Here is a 17,116-nt window from a genome sequence, read left to right as displayed (position 1 = left end):
ACATAGCGTAGGTAGCGACATCTATTATCCTTAGGCAGACAAGCGATAGCATATCTAGCGAGATCTAGCATCAGATAGACGAGCGATAGCGTAGATAAGGTCATCTATTAGCATCAGACAAGTGATAGTGTAGGTAGCGACATCTTTTAGCATCAGACAAGTGATAGTGTAGGTAGCGACATCTTTTAGCATCAAGCAGACAAGCGATAGCGTAGGTAGCGACATCTATTAGCATCAGACAGTAAAGCGGTAGCATATCTAGCGACATCTATTTGCATCAAGCAGACAAGCGATAGCGTAGGTAGCAACATCTATTAGCCTTAGGCAAACAAGCGATAGCATGTTTAGCGACATGAGACAGACAAGCGATAGCGTAGGTAGCGACATCTTTTAGTATCAGACAAGTGATAGTGTAGGTAGCGACATTTTTGAGCATCAAGCAGACAAGCAATAGCGTAGGTAGCGACATCTATTAGCATGAGTAAGACAAGCGATAGCATATCTAGCGACATCTATTATAGGGTTGCCAGATCTGTAAAATCAAAAAGGAGACACTTTGACTTAAAAAAATTGCTTTTACCGAAACTTAAGTTTGCGTCCAGATTATATCAAACAGCACATTTTAAAGAAAAATAAAAAAAATATATTACAGAAATTAATACATTATTAAATTAAATTAATACATAAAGTACAAGTACAAAATTATGACCCACTAGCAGGCAGCAATACTAATGATACTTTAAGTCATGGTATTTCATAAAGTCATGGTACTAACAACTTATTTATTCTATCTCCATTCTGGTAATATTTTAAGCATCTTGAAAACCTGTTTCATTGATTAATCTCCTAAATAATTCCCTGTTTCATTAATTAGATGACCTGTTTCGTTAATTAGTCTCCAAGCTCAAAAAAGACAAAAGCGCGTCCGGCTTGGGTACAAAGCCGGACGTCAATTTTTATGTTCAAAAGCCGGACGCCTGGCAACCCTAATCTATTAGCATCAAGCAGACAAGCGATAGCGTAGGTAGCGACATCTATTAGCCTTAGGCAAATAAGCGATAGCATATCTAACGACATCTATTGGCATCAGACAGGTGATAGTGTGGATAGCGACATCTATTAACAGACAGACAAGACAGCATATCTAGCGACATCTATTAGCATCAAGCAGATAAGCGATAGCGTAGGTAGCGACATCTATTAGCCTTAGACAAACAAGCGATAGCATATCTAACGACATCTATTAGCATCAGACAGACAAGACAGCATATCTAGCGACATCTATTAGCATCAAGCAGATAAGCGATAGCGTAGGTAGCGACATCTATTAGCCTTAGGCAAACAAGCGATAGCATATCTAACGACATTTATTAGCATCAGACAGGTGATAGTGTGGATAGCGACATCTATTAGCATCAGACAGACAAGACAGCATATCTAGCGACATCTATTAGCATCAGGCAGACAAGCGATAGCATAAATAGCTACACCTATTAGTCTCAGGTGGACAAGCGATAACAGGTAGCAACATCTATTAGTATGACTTTACTATTAAGAAATAGCGTAACGCACTGAGACATTTGTCATTTAAAAATTTTCCAATGGCCGAGGGAAAAGAAATACTTTCCGAAATTTTACAGGAGAGCCGAAAAAAAGTTTGTACCGTGCAAAATTGAAATCGATGTATTATATCAGTTTGATTAGTGTCACGAATATTAGTCGATAATTACATTTAGATTGAAAATTTTAAGATAATAATAACATCGTAGTGCATGGAAGCTTGCCAATTTGGGGCTACCAGATCATTCTGAATCAGTGCAATAATCAAATTGTTAGAAGATTCTATTATTTTAAACATTAAATTACATTGTTAAGTTTTATTAAGTTGATAAATTGTACTAAAACGTGTTCTGAAGTGCTTGACACAAATAATACAAGAACGTATCAGTTATTTACATTGATAAATGGACAAATATAGCAGGTTACACACACAGCAACAGTTATGTGCAAACCAAATCTATTTGTCTACATAGTTCCTATGTTCGTTAAAAGATTATTTGTTCCGTGAAACTAACGTTCTCACTTCTCCAGAAGCATAACACCACCACCACCAATTGTAATACAAGTAAGTTTAGTTTCTCGTAAAATTACGGTAGATTTTTAAACTGTAGGGGTCCCACATTCTGAATAGAAGTGCTAGTTCTACAAAGTGTCTATCGGTCACGAAAATGTTACGAAATCAGAAAATGGTCATGAAAGTTAAGAAATTGAGCTTTTGGGATATGATTTTTTATCTGTACAAATATAAGTGCAGACTGAAAATTCTGTTCTATAAAACGTCAAAATTCATTACCAAAAATGTCTGTGGTTGGCTTTAGACGCTACCAAATCGGAAGCAAAGCGCGCTTATATCGCATACATAAAAATTCGGCCTAATTCGCACCCAAATTCGTTCTTGAAAATGTTACGAAATTTTATGGTTTGGTAAAAGAAAAGGTCTCGAAATTTCATTTTGGAAGTTTAGTAGACACCCTGTTTTATCAGTTCCGGTTTCACCAATATTAAAACCGGAAGCGAGAGATTTGTATAACACTCGGTTTGAACATACAAATTATAGCCGATGTCGATTCTTAAATCTATTCTTTCGACGCTTAATTTATATGAAAGTTTTCGCTTTCTCAGTTTTTCTCTGTGTGGATCATTCTAAACTAAAAAGTGGTACTAGATTTCTACTACTTCCGGTTTTAATAGAAGCATTAGAGTCTAGATAGAACGCATTCTTGGGGTCATTAAATTCATATCTGGAAACCATTCCAGGATATCTATCATCATTTTTGCTCTATGTGGATCAATATTGAAAGAGAAAGTTGTAAATGTCCACCATTTCCGGTTTTAGTAGAGAGTTAAGGGCGGTAATTGGGGTCCATGACATTTGGGCGCGGCCGTTTGGGCGCAAAACCTTTTATCCAAATAGGTTTACCTACCTACATATGTTATAATGTGTTTCATAACTAGAACCTGGATGCTTAGGCAGAAAAATATGAAAATAGGCACTGGAAATTTCGAAAAACTTACACAAATAATTTTGCAAAAACTAAAAATAACGTGTTGAACACAGCGAAGTTTCTGCATGTCATGCACAACTTGTCTCTACCAGCTGAAAAGAAATGGGAAGAAACCGTTGCGAACTATTGACTATTCGGTGTCCGTATCATGCGGCTTAGTTTTAAAAGAATATTTCCTTTTAATAACAGAAGACATGCAATTTGTGGGAAAGATGTACGTTTTTCGTTAATATTTAAATATTTTAAAGATGTCACTGTATATGCATACTGCACTGTGTACTTGATATTTTTGAGTCAGACATTATTAAATTTATCTTAAAATGTGTACAATACTGTATATATTTTCACTTTCTATAATAAATTATTAAAATGCCTAGTACAAAACACAAGAAGTGTTTATTAAGTACTGGCCTGTACCAAGAGGTCAGAAGAAAACGAATAAGAGCTGATTTTAGAATAAAAATGGTGCTTTTAATGTTACGCGTGGTTCAGGAAGTAAATATTTATTGAATGCTTTTTTGTTATTTGATCTGCCCATTAGGCCGGATAGTTGACACACTATTGTATTAATAGTAAGTTATTTCAGATTTCATAAAAATAGGCACTTATAGGCACTAGCTCTACATTGCAATAGGAAGAATAGGCCAAATAAAATTTACTGTAGGCAGCGTGTGATACCCCAAAACAAATTTCTGTCCTTTATAATATATCTAACGTAAAGGAACGATACGATTGGGCGGCATAAGAACAGCATTATTTCCAATAAGGATATGGAATCTGTATGCCAGTATAACAGAGTTCTCAATGACCAGCCAACAACGAACAACCACGTCGAAGCAGCTCATCGTGGATTGCTTTGCGCAAATGGCCGCGCCTAAACGTCCTGCTCCAGGTGATTGAGTCTGACCTAATGCTGAATCCATTTGTATATTTATATAAAGTTTCTCGCTATCTGTTACCGTTCTTCTTTATAGAGATCAACATTCAAATTGGAAATGGTATTATTTCCTCTTACAATGGAGGGAGTAGAGTCGAGATTGAACGGTTCCGTAACTTCAAAAATATTGATGGAATTATGCTCATAATTTTAATTAAAGAATGAACGTTTTGTTCCTTAAATGATTATGTTAATATTCAAAGGAATGATTCCCTTAGCTGTGAATACAGTTCTTTTGAAAAAGTTATATCAAAAGATAACGCATAGTTACTTAGAATAACTAAACAATAGAAATATAGGTTGTTGGAATCTCGGTAGTAAATTTAAAGAATAAGTTAGATGCATATATCTATTTATATTATTGATATAATGCTACATTGAATTAAACTAAAATCATTGATGCATACATAATTTGATTTGAATGAATTAAAGCCTGTCAGAGGAAGACACCATGCATATGAATTTCTTGTATATTGTCTCTGTTGGGACCTTTAATGTTGTATTTTGCATTGGACAGCATTTATTTTTTATATATTGTTATTTTTTTGCAGCTGGTTGAGAGAGTATTATTAGCATCACGCTTTAAGGCCTGTGTAGAGATTAGCATATGAGATAGTTCAGTGTGTGATTAGCGATAAAGAACAATGTCGTTGTTCATGTGTGCGTGTTTACTTATGAAGGATATTTCAGTTCTCAGACTCTAATTCAATGTTTATGTCTAACTGCACCCGAAATAAATAATGTATCAAACGATAAACGTCGTTTGTAGTTGTACATGAACAGTCTCTTTACATAACTGATAACCAAAGGTCTCTACTTACAGAATAAAAGAGGAGTTAGGTTCATGATGATGATTTGGTAATTTAGTCAGTTTACAAATTTGACGATACAGGCAATATTGTCGTTTCTGACCAATCTGTCGCTTCTGACCCTTCGTTTATTTTGTGCTCAGTTTATATATTTTTCAGCCTTGGCCTTTCACCTGTATGATTTTCCTGTTTGTGTCTATATTTCGTTTCCCTAATTTCACTTCCTTGAAAGTGAAATTGCTTGTTTTGCAGAAATTAAGCGTTTTGCTTTATTTTCAAGAACAAAATAATATACGTAGACGTTTTTTAAGTATTGTATTACAGAACATATTTTTTTAGAACATTAAATTCATATGAATAAATCATGTGGTTCGGATTCCACGTTAATCAGTAGGTCCACGTCTTCTCATATAGCCTCGCTGCTGAACGGGACATAAAACTCAAAATCAACTCAACTCATATGAATAAATCATTTCTTACTATTTAGTACAGCATTTGTTCTTCTAGAGTCAGTATTAAAATAGGAAGTTCCAGTGAATTTTAACCACTTCCGGTCTTAATAAAGTGATAAATACACAAAAGGGATCTGTTTTTGAGATGCCAAGATCGTTTGTGAGCAGAAAATCATTTTTGCTCTGATACTTGGCGACAGACAGACAACTGATAAACATGGTCGTTCTGTATGTTTTCCATTGCATTGTACTTGAGTTCTATCCTACTGTCTTCCTCAGTCATGCTCTTTACGCGGCACATTGTCACCCAATTCTATAAGAAACCGAAACGATTCATCGCCGCTGAAACGAAAGTTCCACCTTGAGTTCTGGGCCATTCCAATCAGCATCTCCTTTAGATCATGCTTTTCTTCCTTCTTATTCTAGTATCTACCCGAAACTTATATCCAGTTGATTTCTTACTAGAATTATGCTTCCTGTGCATATTTTCAATTCAAAGGATGTTTCCTCTTATCTTGGTTGTCTCGATTTGTGTATCTGCAGTTTATTCTGTAATGTTTCGCAAAAGAGACAAATTTGTAATTTGTCAATATTACTTTTTGAAATATTTACGTGTATATAATAAGCACACTTTATTTTTCTTTCAAAAAAAATTTGACCTTAAACAGTGGGGTGCTAACATACCTGGAATTTCCGACATCTGTAAGAAACCAAATATACTTTCACTAAGTCACAGCATACACGTAGATTTCGAGATTCCGAGAGATTTCGTACGAATATGGAAGCAGTAAGTAAAACAAGTGAAATAATTACACATGTACGCGCCACAGTTTTTGTATTATAAACAAATACACTGTAATTACTCACTTCTGCGTTCAAAACGACAGGAAAAAGAAATACTTTTTTTTTTTAAATCTTAATTTGTATAGTCATTTAAGTGAAAAATAAAAGCAAACTTTACCAACTACAAATACATCATCCTCCATGTTTATGAGACTTACCCCATAAAAGATTGCAACACGTACATTTTCAGAATTCACTACATTCAATTCTCAATTACGAAAAGCTATCTGTAATACCGATAAGCATATCATCCATCATCATTAATGAGAATCGTCACTGGGACAATCTGTCTTCAAATGCCCAGATTTTTAGCGGTTAAATCGGAATATTGAGTCTCATATAAGCGATATAACCTCCCCCCCCCCCCCATTAAGACCAGAATGAGCATTATACACGCATAAATATAGTACAGTAATTTTAATAGTTTCCTGAATATAGTAGCTGATACTTATGTACTATAAAGTTCTACATTATGTAATCGCTAACCATCTTGGTGCTTGCACCATTCACACTCTTGTAGCTAAAGCACAAATATTTTAAGATTTGTACTGTCGCGATACACCTCCATAAGCTAATTGTGAATATTTGATGATTCTGATTTCTTTGCACGTCGTAAGAATGACTACTCTCGCCGCTATGTTTGTCTCTTCCTCTTGATAACAATCTAATTCGAAGACTGCATGGTGCTTCGTTCTATAGACGATACGTAGTAGTGTAACGTCAATTTATGTCGCAGTAAAATATCAGTATGATCGCAGTTGTATTCGCCTTGTTACCTTGCTGATTCGTTCTCATATTGTAAAGAAGGAAAAGCGCTTTAAAACATAGTACACTGTACATTTTTCATTTTTCTAATAGTAATTTTGTGCTACTTTTGTATGTCTTGCATATTTACATTAGCTTAGCATGTGTTTCCATAAATAATGTGTGATAGAACGAATCAGGTATTCCTCAATTTTAAACATTTTTTGTAATGTGCAAATTGGGTTCTTGTTCATTCCTCATTGATTGCAGATCTTCAAAGTAAGAGTGGTCCCGCGTAGCGTAGTCGCTAACGTTCTCGTCTTTGGTGTGAGCAGGTCCGAGTTCGATTCCCGGTGGGGACACTCAGTCGAAAAAGTGTAAAAGCTTTTTCAGTCCAGCCATCCTGAGTTTCTCTCATTCATACCACCTAACATAATGGTCTCAGGTTGCTTCCCTCTTTCCCCATTCCTTTCTTTCTCCCTAATTCCCCAGGTAGTGTGATCTCCGAGAGACATCATTCCTCACATTTGATAGGCTAACATGCCCGGAAATATAATTTCTAATCCTAATCCTTCAAGGCAAAAATCAACATGTAATTAGTAAATTTTTGGATAGAATAAAAGTGATTGGGTGAAAGTATCCTTGTGCTCAAGTGGATAGTCCTTGGTTTTAAGTTCATCTCACTCTTACAGACACTTTATAAGAAACCCGGCCCACCTACTCCCGGCAGACACAGTGGAAGATATTCTTTACAGGTGAGTTCATCTATTTGCATGATTTTCTCTCCTGTTTCCTACATTCTTGTAATTCTCATACACAAGAATGCTGCATGTGCTTGGTACAGTTTCGCATTTCATTTTTTTGCATGGAATATTTATTAAATACTAGAATGCTTTTGAGGGACAAATGATGCTGATTGTGTGCATAGCATATGGTCACCTTGATGATACTTTTTCAGAGTCAAAACTGGTTTCGATGTAATTGTTTGGTGCACGATGGCTTAGTAGTAGAGGATTCACGATTCGCCCCTAATGTTAGGGTCAAAGTTTGGATCCCAGTTCATGTAAGCTTATGGTGTTAGCCGTTCAAACCCTCAACAAATAATCAACTGCCTTCTTTACTTACATTTTTAGCAGTGGGGCCGCGGTGGCTCAGTGGTAGAGCGTTCACCTCTGGTGCTTGGGGTCCCGGGTTCGATCCCAGCCCCCGCCAAGTGAACTTTGTGGTGGACAAACACCGTGTGCGTGGGTTTTCTCGGGGTTCTTTCGTTTCCTCCCACTTTCTTCATTCCACCATTTCATTCATTTCTCATTATCACCGTCTCCTTTAGCCTAACCGGCATAACCGTGGGACGTAAAACTCAAAGATTTCATTTTTTTTTTAGCAGTGTTGCCTAGTAATCATAAATATGCTATACTTTCATATGCAGTAAAGTTTCCAAGTATGCCATGTTTGGGGCTCCCAGATATCCTGTTTTAGCCGTGTCAGTCCCAGATTTACATCATAGGTACCCCAAACCAACATTTTCAGAACTCCTGATTTTTCCAGGAGCCCTGATTTTTCTCCAAAACGTAAGTTAATATGGCGTGTTTAAAATGAATGGTGTAGTTTTAAAAATTATTAATAAATCTATTTATTACCTTACACGAGTAAAATCTACAACGTAAGCAGTGGCAACTGTCCAAGTTTCTCATGCGGTACCTGATGTTTCCTTGTCATGCTTACTGCGGGCCGCAGCGTCAGTTTCCAAGATGGTGTCGCAACAGGAAAAGGCTTTCAGTGTGCTTTGTTTTGAGGGGTCCAGATCTTTGATTCAGTCCAGCATGAGTTTCGTGCACGGTTTAAGAAAGACCCACCACACACAAGAATATATATATATAATAAAAGTGGTACCGACAGTTCGTGGAAACTGGATGCTTGTGTAAAAGCTTCTTAATCGTGTTCTTCACCACCGCTGGATTAGACGTACTGCAAGAGAAGACAACAACAATCTCCCCAGGCCACCCTGTTCACCGAACTTAACAACATGCGATTTCTTTCTTTGGGGGTTTGTTAAAGACAAGAGTTTATGTACCGCCAATGACCGTGTCCTTTTGAGGAAGTATGTGACCAGATAACACATGCACTGCGGACGATCTTCACCTGCTATGGAAAGAATTGATTACCATATAGATGTGTCGTGTGACCAAGGGCAAACATACTGAAGGATTGTGATTAATGCATTAGAAACTCGAACGGTTGTCGCTGCTTATGCTGTATGGTTTGCCCATATAAGGTAATAAATAGATTTATTATTAATTTTTAAATCCGCACCACTCTTTTATAAATACGCTGTATTATTCGTGCGATATTAAAAAAAAACGCTTTTATCGGTCAGCGATACTCAAGTAATAGGAATAATCTACTAATCTACTTGGTTCGAAAAAAATCATTTTTTCTATTTCCGGAACGCTATAGTGCGCAAAAGTTGCCATTGGTATAGACAAGAAAAAACTCAAAAAGAAAAGTTTTTATTTATATATCTCCCGGTCCCGCATCGCCGTTGAAATTTGTAAAATTCGATAAAAACAACAAATTTTCAATATTTTTCTAAAAGAACTGAAGAATATAGGATGATGACCCTATATAGCCTAAAGGTTTCTTGAAGTATATAAGAAAAGAATTAAAATAAATAAACTATATTTATATAGTATCTTCTGGTCGCGCATCGTTGTCAAAAATGTGCAAAATTTGAGAGTTTCGTTCCGGAAATAAAAAAATGAATTTTTTCGAACCACCCTACTAACTATAATATTTCAAGCAAATGCGTAATTATGGCTATACTGTAAATTTTCGTACGGTGTCTCGGTTTCTTAGTCTGAAAAATCTGGGACCCATAATCATACTGTACTTTTGTTTTTATCATGAATTAAGGTATACTATTCTCAGTTTTTAAATGCATACAAATATGAGAAGTGACTTAAAATCCATACTAGTGGATGCCTATTAAGTTAAACTAATTGATAGTAATAGTGGTTGTTCTTGATTCGTATGTTGCACTTTCAAGCAGGGTTAGTAATTAGACAGTGATAGAAGTAACTATATCTACATTGAGAATAGTATTACTTGTACATCTATGAACAAAAATTTGTTTCCGACCACATCAAATCATTATCCAGTTCATGATGAGAGAACTCCGTCAATATTCCACAGCCAGGCAGTGTAGGTATCTGTAAAATCAAAATTTCCATTCAAAATTTTCACAACAAAGGAGTATCGTAAAACGATCTTTTCACCATGGATGTAAATAATAATAATAATATACCAATATGAACACTTCTAAACTCATAGTTATTGAAGTATTTGTTTCAAAAGTTTATTTCCTTCGTATCTTTTGTACTTTCCTTGCAAGCTTCATCCATAATACTGCGTCTGTGGTTGTGAGTAGCAAGCGTTTAAAAGAGTAGTCTTTTTTCTGTTTTAATAAAAGACATACGTTAATAGACAAGAAACAGTTTTAATTTTACACTGCACAAGAAATTAAGTTTGAGCCAACTATACACGACTTTGCACAAGCTAATTTGATTGCTTTGTCTAAAGTATTGTCTTGCCCAAACCAAGTAGCTATTTTGCTAAACAGTATGTAATGTAAAATATCTGAAGTTTCTACACATTTTGTCTGACCATATATGTTTTGTGATAGTTTCTTCAACGTATTTAAAGAGCTCCTTCATGGCTATATAGTTACTGTACCAGCCTTCGTAATTGGTGGTCCTGGGTTCGCATCCAGTAGACAGCAATTTTGACAGGTTTCTGCAAAGATTTCCTAAGTTCAAGCCAATGCTGTAATGATGCCTTAATTTCCCAACTTCTACTTCCTTTCCAATTGTTGCTGACTGTTAGGGTGATTGGAAAAAAATGGAGATCAATGATATAGTAACCACATTTATCATCACATTGATTTTCCAAACTACAATAGCTAATCTGTACTATATAATATATCAGTTCATCAAATCAAATAGACAACACTATATCAGCATTCTATCAAGTATACTGGTTTTGTGTTCAGTACCTGCTCCATGAATTTTAACTGTTGAGTATGTTTTAAAAATGTTTTGTGTGTTGAAAGAAACTTGTATGTTTCTAATTTTTCTTTCTTTTTCGTAGTTATCTGACCTTAGTCTAACGCCACGGTCACCTCTTCGTGAACAGAACGACGGCCACAGAAGAACTCCCAGCCGATTACGTGCTCTCTTTTCTAAAAGCAGACGAGGAGACTCTTCCAGAGATGAGGTGAGCAATCTGTGGATGACCATGATTTCTGTTCTGGTTATTGCATGCATGGTGTATTTCGCAATGGAAGCGTTGGGTTATGCAAAAACTTGGGAAGAGATATGTAACTTTATTTCTGATCAGTTGACCCGTTGCAATTTCTCCTACAGTTACTTTGGGCTATAAAATTAAACAAATATAAAATTCCGTCCGGTCTAATATTTTGATGTTGATATTTATTTTTATTGTTTGATACTTGTATTTTATGGGTCCTGTATAATCTATATAACTGGAAAGTATAAAACAGTTTTCGTTTTTAAAATGAATTTTATTTGTAGCGTTTAGTAGTAGTAAGATTGGAACTGAAATATTAAAATATAGAACAAAAATTTGAAACATTATAATCAGGGTTCCCACCAACCTGGAAAACTAGGAAAAATCAGGGCATTTTAAGTACGGATTGCTATTTCTCACATTCGCGAAGTGTCCCCTCAGGATTCGTATAAAATTGATTCAAATGCAAAGTTTACCGCATCCCAATGTGTATGTACTAATTTTAGCGGCCCATACGGGTAATATGCATATTTATGGGCCTTCATATATCCGAAATTCAATCATACACTACTATAACGCTCGGTCAAAATTGCTTTTAGTTTTTCTAGATGTAACTGGATATGAATGTGGACAGATGCAAAACAAATTGGATCAAGTACTGTTTCTTTGACACATGTTTCCCACCCCGGTCGCCATCTTGGATCCGCTATATCGGATTCCACTTTCGGTTTTTCAAGTGGGAATAGATGCATGTGATACATCAAATTTATGTACAATTTTCTCGGAAATTCATTGGTGTAGTCAGTTCACCGTAGCTTGTACCGTTTGGAAGGTATTGCATGTTAAATCCCTCCAGGCGCTTTGCGAATAGACATTGCAGAGTAATATCAGTTACGCTTACCTTTTGATGTTGACAAATCAAAACAATTTCTAACTGAAAAAATACTGTAGGTATAAACAAACCCTTTACAACATTGGTGTCATAATCTTCTTACATTTCTTTGAGTGATTGCTATTACTTCCATGTTATACTATAACAAGGAAGTATTGTATTAGGTTCAAAATGCCTAATGTAAATCCAGATACGACCAGATTTGAGTGAAGATCTACGATTTCCGTATCGATGTTTTTGTGTATGTACGTTCAGAGAGTATTTCGTCAACGATAAACCACGTAAAAGATTACATATACACACGGAGCCCTGCACAACTTTGTTAGGTTCAATATTCGTGAAGTCCCTGACATTTAACATGCAATACCTTCCAAACGGTACAAGCTACGGTAAAATTCTCTACACCAATGAATTTCCGAGAAATTTGTACATAAATTTGATGTCACTTGCACCTATTTCTATTTGAAAAACCGAAAGTTTAATCCAATATGGCGGATCCAAGATAGCGGCCGGGGTGGGTAGTATGTGTCAGAGAAGCAATACTTGATCCAATTTGTTTTTGCATATGCCCACATTCATATTCAGTTACATCTAAAGCAACTAAAAGCAATTTTATGTCCGAGCGTTATAATAGTGTATGATTGAATTCCGGATATGTGAAGGCCCATAAATACCAGTATTATACTAATTTTAGAGGCAAATTACCCGTATGAGCCTCTAAAATTAGTACAATACACATTGAGCTGCGGAGAACTTTGCATTTGAATCAATTTTATACGAATCCCGAGGAGACACTTCGCGAATGTACCTTGTCAGAATCTACTTCTCTTTTTGCTATAACCGGCTGTTTGATAGGGAATATTTTATAAAATAAGTTAATAAACTTCTTTATTTACTCATACACACGCGCGCGCGTGCCCGCGTACATGTATAGTAAGCGAGGTACCCTGGTGAGAGAATTTTTTTTTTTTTTTTTTTAATTATACGTAAACCTGGAAATTTGTAAATCGTAACTTGGAAAACCTGGAAAACTTTGGGAATTCGTGCTCACCAAATAAGTGGGAACTCTGATAATTTAAGATACGATACTCGACTATAATATTTAGAATTTGATTATGAAGTAGAAGAGCAAGAGTGGATTGCAAAACAGTGATCCAGAGAAAACAACGAATAGAACAGAATTATTTAATTAACCGTATATAAAATTCGGAAAATTAATAATTAACTCTGACTAGGGATGTACTTGAATCTGAACCCATAAGGTGGGGATGATGTATATATTTCCTGAAAGCTTGGGTCAAGGTAAGGTCAAAATCGGTTACCAAAATTGGTAACGTCTCATGCATTCCACTTGAAGGCAGCACTTTATTAATTTTCATTAAAACCTTTAAGCGTGTCCATAAAGTCCGTTACAACCCCGAAAAGTCTTGAACGGTGACAACAGATATGAAAACAGAAAAACACGTCTTTCATCATTTCAAAAGTACAACGTATCAAAATAAAATAAATTGTCTCAGGGTCCCAGACGGGGTCGAACACAAAATTTTTAAATGGAAAGGGGGATCAACTTGCATATCATATGAAAGTTGATGTTAATTAAAAGAAGATAAATCAAGTCTCGACTCTCTATGATAAGCCTGTGCAAAATGGCGGTGGGTCAAAATGTCAACATAAGCGTCATTGAAAAGTCTATGGCCACTCCTTTTAATTTGAAACGGCGAGACAGATGTTAAAAGAAATCAACACGCTTGTGTTGACATTTTGACCCATCGCCATTTTGCACAGGCATATCATCAGGAGTCGAGACTTATTTCATCTTCTTTCACTTAACACAGCTTTCATACGATACTCAACTTAAACCCCTTTTCCATTTCAACATTTTGAGTTGGACCCCATCTGGGACCATGCGAGGGACAATTTATTTTCTTTGAAACGTTGTACTTTTGAAATGATGGAAGACATGTTTTTCTGTTTTCATATTTGTGTCGCCGTTTCAGATTTTTCGAAGTTGTAACCAGGGTGTCTATCGGTCACGAAAGTCAAGAATGTCACGAAAAAGTCACGAAATCAGAAAACGGTCACGAAATTTATCTTTTGGGTCACGATTTTTTTAACTGTAGAAATATAAGTACAGATTGGAAAATTTTGTTTTATAAAACGTCAAAATTCACCACCAGAAATGTCTATGGTCGGCTTTAGACGCTACCAAATCGCTAGCAAAGTACGTTTCTATCGCGTGGATGAAAATCCGGCCTAATTTTCACCCAAATTTGCTCTTGAGAATGTTAGGAAATTGTGTGATTTGGTAAAGAAAAGGTCACGAAAAAGTCACGAAATTTCATTTTGGAATTTTAGTAGACACCCTGGTAACGGACTTTATGGACAGGCTTAAAGGTTTTAATAAAATGCTGCTCCCAAGCAGAATGCATGAGACCTCCCCAATTTTGGTAACCGATTTTGATCTTACCTTGACTCAAGCTTTCAGGAAATATATATATATATCACTCCCACTTTGTGGGTTAAGGTTCAAGTGCATCCCGGGTGAGAAGTAATTTGTATCAGATGAAAGAAAACATGTTTTAAAAAATAAATGGTACGGACCAGCACAATAGACTGACTAACTTCCATTTTAAAATTAAATCAAGTCATGTTGCAGTTATTATTGAAACATTTATATGTGAAATGAACAAAATTATATTAAAGACATTTTCTGTAAACTTGAAAGGAGGCTCACCACCAAGAATGAACTACCCATTGTGGATTTTTCCACAAGAATGATGTACGCCATATTGTTGAGTTGCTTATGAAAGACGAACAAAATCCAGGGAAAGTTTTTGAAAAAGCCGCCCTCTAGGAAGGAGGAAGAAAATTTGATTCTCCTCTTCCTTGACATTCTTACAAAATCCATAAATTTAAAATATAGTCTGAACCGAACAAACGGACAGAAATTCCTAAAATTCCTTTTCCGGCATGAAACCTTGAATTGTACTTATTTACCATACTTTCTTCTCGCTTATTGTCGTTCGAAAGTGAAAAAGAACCGATTTATATATATATATATATGGGTGATTCCACGAAAAAGGGAAATTTTCTGTCACGGGCATTTCTTCAAACTACTACTAGAAAGAATCACCTCATTTTTATTTTGTTTGGTAGTAACCGTCACAAAGTAGGTATGCCATGTATAACAGTTTGCAAATATAACACGAAACATACGTAAAAAAAATAATTATTACCCAATTTCTCAACACCGTGGGCTGTCACAGACTACAGTTGACTGATTTTAATCAATAAATTACAACTGAAGTCGCAAATCAAACATCATTTAATGGTAATTAAATGGAAGAGAACACTTCAGTGTTTCGGTTTTGTGGAAAGTAAACCTTTATAACGATTATTTTCGAAAGCTTGACTATGCTTCGTTTCTGTCACCTCTATTTCGTCTCAACTCCATGGCAATAGAAAAAATTATCATTGCTCTCAACAGATAGCATGGTCGTCCACATTGGCAACACCCACAAGAAGACAAGGCAGGCATGTTTGACTGAAGAACAGAAAAAGTTGTGTGCATGTGTTAAAAGCTATAGGAAAAATATTTTTGAGTGTGGAAAGCAGGTGCGTATATTAATTGATACTCAACACCATGGTATTTGTTACTGAATGTATTTGTATGGTATATACCTCCTTTCCCTTGAGGAACCTACGCCTTAACGTAGAAAATTCGTACACAATTACTCACATGTACTGGTTAAAAAGTGGGCCGGTAAAGATAAATTATATTCGATTTTCTCAACTCCATGTCCATCTGAAAACTAAGGAATCCACGGTGTTGAGACAAGTTCACGGAGTTGATAATTCTATAGTGTTTGTTATGCTCATGCTCTTCCAAATATTTGTTCTTTCAATATATTGATAGAAATAAAGCTCGTTTATGGTCTAGTGACTAGTATGCTCGCCTTTCGTGCATAGTTCTGGGTTTGTTTCCCGGTGGAAGCTCAAAAATTAATGGTGTTTACTTTGCACAGTGAGGCAATTGAAAAACTCATTTGAGTAGAGATGTACTGAAACCTGATCGCGCAGACCATCGCAACGGTCGTAGGAGCCGACACGCTGACCACGTGTCATTCACGCTCAAAGGCCGGCTGGTTGGTTCTAGCCCATTTAAGGAGTGTTTCGCGGAAGTTCAGATTTGGGGCTGTCAGGTAGCCGGAGGTAAAACTTCAGTCAAGTCAAGATGGATGGTATCTGTTTTTAACCTATTGACGTCTAAATCTTATGATCAACTAATTGCTTTCTTTTCAGGGATTGTCGAAGAGTCTGAGGGCAATATACGGACAGTCAATTTTATGACGCGGATCGGGAGGAATTTCTCCTGGCCTACTAAACCTGACGTTTAAAAAGCGTTGGCAGTTCTCATTCTGTGTAGACTAGAACAGCCCTTCCCTGTTTCCTCAAGACATTTCCTTCATTGGAGTGGAAAATGAGGGCTACTTAACAGAACATCGAATTATCCAAAAAAACAGAAATGATGAGTGACTTACACTGTCATTTAGTGCGCATTATACAGGGCGTTTCAAAACAATACCGACAACGTTTGGGAGGTCATTCCTAACACCAAGATAAGATAAAAAAATATAGACCAATCTGGGTACACAAATGCTTCCTTTCGCAGTTATAGGCTGCCGAAAACATGAAAAAAAAATGAACTTTAAAGGTCCATAGCATAAAACTATGGGACCTACCGTAGTCGGGTCAGACTTCACTTAGGAATTAGTATGTGCGCTATCCAAATATCCATGTTTTAGAATCTTGCGGTACTTCCACAACAACTTTCATAGAAGTAGTTGGTGAGTACTTCAGATTATACGCCCGTAGCCAAACTCCCTCTATAAAAATTGCTTCGTGAGTACCTCAGGATTCTGAAACATATTTTTGGATAGTGCACATATGAGTTCCTAAGTGAAGTCGTCACCCGACTACGGTAGGTCTCATAGTTTTGGAGCTATGGACCTTTAAAGTTCAATTTTTCATGTTTTCGGCAGCCTATAACTCCGAAAGGAAGCATTTGT

General features: G+C 36.1%; 1 protein-coding gene across 4 annotated transcripts in view; it reads left to right on the top strand.

Annotated features, from left to right (window-relative positions):
• LOC145673405 (uncharacterized) overlaps positions 1-17,116 on the top strand; it is a 188,376-nt gene that overhangs the window by 154,209 nt on the left and 17,051 nt on the right. For 3 of the 4 annotated variants that reach the window (XM_081743078.1, XM_081743076.1, XM_081743075.1), the window contains 2 exons: positions 7,543-7,605; positions 10,997-11,122. In XM_081743078.1, the coding sequence (XP_081599204.1) occupies positions 7,543-7,605; positions 10,997-11,122 (189 nt within the window). The remainder of the gene's footprint in view (positions 1-7,542; positions 7,606-10,996; positions 11,123-17,116) is intronic. The other variant, XM_081743077.1, reaches the window with a different exon arrangement.

This window comes from Thermobia domestica, chromosome 16, assembly GCF_964235325.1.
Source record: "Thermobia domestica chromosome 16, izTheDome1.hap1.1, whole genome shotgun sequence".
In the NCBI taxonomy this organism is placed as follows: domain Eukaryota; kingdom Metazoa; phylum Arthropoda; class Insecta; order Zygentoma; family Lepismatidae; genus Thermobia; species Thermobia domestica.
The sequence above is the reverse complement of the archived record's forward strand: the minus strand, read 5'-3'. Positions and strand labels throughout refer to the sequence as shown.